This window comes from Marmota marmota, unplaced genomic scaffold (genome assembly GCF_001458135.2).
Source record: "Marmota marmota marmota unplaced genomic scaffold, marMar, whole genome shotgun sequence".
Lineage (NCBI taxonomy): Eukaryota > Metazoa > Chordata > Mammalia > Rodentia > Sciuridae > Marmota > Marmota marmota.
Genome location: NW_025999968.1, coordinates 20,682,100 through 20,686,946, shown reverse-complemented (window position 1 = coordinate 20,686,946; position 4,847 = coordinate 20,682,100). Strand labels below are relative to the sequence as shown.

At 31.3% G+C, this 4,847-nt stretch overlaps 1 protein-coding gene across 1 annotated transcript; it reads left to right on the top strand.

The window, feature by feature from the left end:
* Positions 1-3,149: 3,149 nt before the first annotated feature.
* LOC107136076 (olfactory receptor Olfr180-like) lies at positions 3,150-4,109 on the top strand. The gene has a single exon (XM_015478294.1). It carries the CDS (start codon positions 3,150-3,152, stop codon positions 4,107-4,109), a length of 960 nt encoding a protein of 319 aa, XP_015333780.1.
* The last annotated feature ends 738 nt before the right edge of the window (positions 4,110-4,847 follow it).

Sequence of the window (4,847 nt, the reverse complement as noted above, 5' to 3'; positions counted from 1 at the left end):
GAGACAGATATATATATATATATTCAATGAGCTTGAATAGAATATTTCAATAAACTCAGAATAGGAGGATGGATTTCTAACTTATTTATATTATAAATGAGGAGAAATACACATTTCTGTAAAACTCTTCAGTATTTTTTAAATGTTTTCAGATTTTGTCCATTTTATTATCTATTTATTTTTCTCTCTCTTTGAATTGAAGACCTATGGAAAGAAATAATGAAACTTAGTAAAGGATCATTTTGTCAACTCTGAGTTCAAAGGTATCATAGTTTCATCAGCAAATATAAAGGTAAGTATGCCAGCAACTCTGTAAAATAATTCTGGGCTATATACTAAATATGATTCATAATTCAGTGAATGATTATATTTTTCATTGATGAAGAAAAATGCATTTTCACTTACATTTTTTATTTATTTTTTAGTTGTAGTTGGACACAATACCTTTACTTTATTTATTTTTATGTGGTGCTGAGGAGCAAACCCAGGCCTGGCACATGCTTGGCAACACCCTTCTGCTGAGCCACAACCCTAGCCCCTTCATTTGCATTTTGATAAAATGTCTTCTAAATAAAAATGTAATTGATTGAAATATAAACCCTTTTTTGAATTCCACATAGTCATTTTCAGTTGATTTACCATTAGGTGTTACTAAAATATTAATTAAAAGCAGCATTTTTATAATTTTATAAATAATTTTTAAAATATTGTAATTCTGAGTAATATTTTTAAAGTGTTTATAGGCCTAAGAAATAATGTAGAATTAATTTTATTTGTTTGATTATAAGCCATTACTAATAAAACTTAAAAAAAAAACTTCACCATATTGTGTGAGTAAATAGAAAAACAGCACATAAAATTCAGCATAGAAAATAATAAGAAACAACGAAATATTAGTCAAAATGTGTTTTGTGAACACCATACTTTAATAACTATTGTAGGATCTCTCCAAAAATGTCTATCTGAAGGATGCTAAATCCAAAAGCAGCAATTTCTGGAAAAAAGATGATTATGACATTTCTTTAAAACATGAATGCTTCTGTACTTGAAACACTGTAATATTATAATCAACAAACTATAAAATAAATATATAATAAATTTGGATGATCCTTAACATAAATGTGTGGCAGATCAGGAGTAAATAAATGAGTTTGCAAGTGTAATTAAACATGAAATATTCATGGGATGCAATGAAAATGAAGGCTTTAGTTTCTAGAGATGTTTGAAATGGTGCAAGTCAGGTATATAACATGAAGAATATTATGCACACTTTGGAGACTTTTTCAACAAGTCTCATAATGTTAAATATGCATATCGAACACTTTAAAACTAGAGAGAGAAAGCTTTAGGACAAATTGATAAGTAAGAGTAATAACTCCTTCAGAAATCTGTCCTCCAAGATAGGAACAAGATTCTAAATATGTTATAATGAATAAAAAATGATTTTTAACTTACATTTTATATTTTTCCCTTTTAAAATTTAAATAGATTTTCTGGGCATGGTGGTACATGCCTGTAATCCCAGTGGTTTCAGTGGCTGAGGGAGGAATATTGCAAGTTTGAACCTAGCCTCAGCTACTAAGTGAGGCCCTAAGCAACTTAGCAAGACCTTGTCTCAAAAATAAAATACAAAACGGGCTGTGATATGGCTCAGTGGTTAGGCATCCCTGGGTTCAATCCCCAGTAGCAAAAATCAATCAATCAATAAATCATTCTTTCTTTAATATATTTCTTAGTGACGTTGTCTAGGAAATATTGCCAATATAGAGACTGTATTTTTTAAATTCACTGTGATTCTGCAGTTTTTTTTTTAATTAGGGAGAGAGAGAGAGAGAGAGAAAGAGAGAGAATTTTTTTTTTTTTAGTGTTCGGTGGACACAACATCTTTATTTTATTTTTATGTGGTGCTGAGGATCGAACCCCGTGCCCCATGCAAGCCAGGTGGGCATGCTACAGCTTGAGCCACATCCCCAGCCCAATTCTGCAGTTTAAAACAGACATTTAGCCATTCAAATTTTCAAAAGATCAATTTAATTTTAAATTCATACTTACCATAGCATAATATTTAGGACTTTTTTCTTTCTTTTTTATTTTATTGATTCTTTTTAGTTATACTTGACAGTAAAGAAAAATAATTTTATTTTTTTAAATTTTTTTTTGTTTTTACATGAATTATCAAATCCCCATGTATAAATTAAAGGTCAATATATAATTTGCTATTTCCTAAATTAAAAGATAAATTTCTTATGACAACTTCCTCTAGAGAAAGATAAATGCATGATAGTATATAAATAAAGTATGTCATATATAAATATATGACAATATGTAAAGAAATACATAACAGTGTATTCATCTTTCTTTAGAGAAAGTTACCATAAGAAAATACCTTTTAATTTGGAAAATGGAAAATTATATGTTGACCTTTAATTTATACATGGGGATTTGATAATTCATGTAGAAACATTTTTCCACAATAGGACTTCACAAAGATATTTTAAGACAATTCCTATGTACACAATCAATGATTGTGTATTGTCTCAAAAGACTGGTCATGGTGTGAGTATGCTACTGATCAGGACACAATGTAGGGTGATTGGAAGAAAAGGTGCTTCCTCTTGATACATATAGTAGTTGGAGCTGCTAAATTAAACACATTCTGCTTATAATCTTTTTTAAATTAATTTTTTATTTATATAGGACAGCAAAATGTATTACAATTCTTATTACACATACAGAGCACAATTTTTCATATCTCTGGTTGTATACAAGGTATACGCACACCAATTTGTGTCTTCATACATGTACTTTGGATAATAATGTCTATCACATTCCACCATTAGAAATCTGTCTGATAGGACAGAAGGATGAGAGGGGAAGGGAGGGGGCATGAAGTTAGAAAATTCATTTCTAACTCCATGCCCTCCATTCTCCTCTCTTCCTCTGTCTTATCTAGAGTTTTTCTATTCCTTCCATGCTCGGCCTCCCTATCCCACTGTGAATCAACTTCCTTATATCACAGAAAACATTCGACATTTGTTTTTCAGGGATTGGCTAACTTCACTTAGCATTATCTTCTCTAACTCCATCCATTTACCTGCAAATCTTACCCAAGTTTCTTTATGATTTCTATCACAGCACAGAAGTCAGGAATGCCGAAGGCAAATCACTCCATAATGACTGGATTTATTCTCATGGGGTTTACAGATCACCCAGACATAAAGGTCCTTCTGTTTGTGGTGTTCTCTGCCATCTATCTGGTCACCATGGTGGGGAATCTAGGGTTGGTGGCCTTGATTTACATGGAGCGCCGTCTCCACACACCCATGTACATCTTCCTGGGCAACCTGGCTCTCATGGATTCCTGCTGTTCCTGTGCCATCACTCCCAAGATGTTACAGAACTTCTTTTCTGAGGACAGAAAGATTTCCCTCTATGAATGCATGGCACAATTCTATTTTCTCTGTCTTGCTGAGACTGCAGACTGCTTTCTTCTGGCAGCAATGGCCTATGACCGCTATGTAGCCATATGCAGTCCACTCCAGTACCACTCTCTAATGTCAAAGAAACTCTGCATTCAGATGACTATAGGAACCTTCATAGCTAGTAATCTGCATTCTATGATTCATGTAGGTCTTCTATTAGGGCTAACTTTCTGCAGGTCTCATCAAGTTGATCACTTTTTCTGTGATATCCTTCCACTCTATAGACTATCTTGTACTGATCCTTTTATTAATGAACTAATGATATATATTTTTTCAATGCCAATTCAAATCTTTACCATTTCCACTGTTTTGATCTCTTATTTTTGCATCATTATTGCAATTTTCAAAATGAAATCCAAAGAAGGGAGAGGTAGAGCATTTTCTACTTGTGCATCCCACTTTTTCTCAGTCTCAATATTCTACATTTGTCTCCTCATGTATATTCGGCCTTTTGAAGAAGGGGATAAAGATATACCGGTGGCAATCTTTTACACTATCGTAATTCCCTTATTAAACCCTTTTATATATAGTCTGAGAAATAAGGAGGTGAAAAATGTACTAAAAAATATTCTGCAGTCTTATAACATTCGTAAACAAACTTCATCCCCATCCCCTATAGCTAATTAATTTTTATTTATTAAAATGTTCTCATAAATAATGAACATAGAAAAGGGAAATACTATTTTACATGAAATATCTTTAAGCCAGTAGATTATATTTATTAAAGGCTATATGATAGAATTTCTTTATTGTTTGACAATTTTTAATCCATATTAAACAATCTGAGTAAATCAAGGGAAATTCAGTGGTCACTGTTATTACTTACTCGTCTCATGTAATTATGTCATTTTATTGTTACAAGTCTTAAAAAATCAAAATAGCATAAAAATTAAATATTTAAAGAGAAAAAGAATCTCCTTTGATTAATATTATCCAGTTAATGGAAGAAAGTTTCTTTCTATTCTATGCAGTGTTTGAAACATTTACACTTTCAAGGGCAACAGGTGAGATGATTGTTTTTGGTTTTCAGAAAAATGGCATTGCAGACACTTGTAGCTAGTACAGAGGTACTAATTAGAAATTATAAACTAATTGTAGTAGTCTATACTTAAAGTAATGAAGTTTTATTTAGATGTTTCCAAGAATGAAAAAAGAATGGAATGAGAAGAAATAAACATGAATATTTTATTAAATAATTAATAGTGAATTATAGCAAATTAGATAAGATCTAGTTTAACCTGAGTATAATTAAGATTGTTTTCATCCCTAAAGGTATCAATCATGTTATACATTTTGCAATATAAAGCAACATACCATTTACACACCAATCAGTTAGTAAAAAACTTTAAAACATTTTAATGAGGA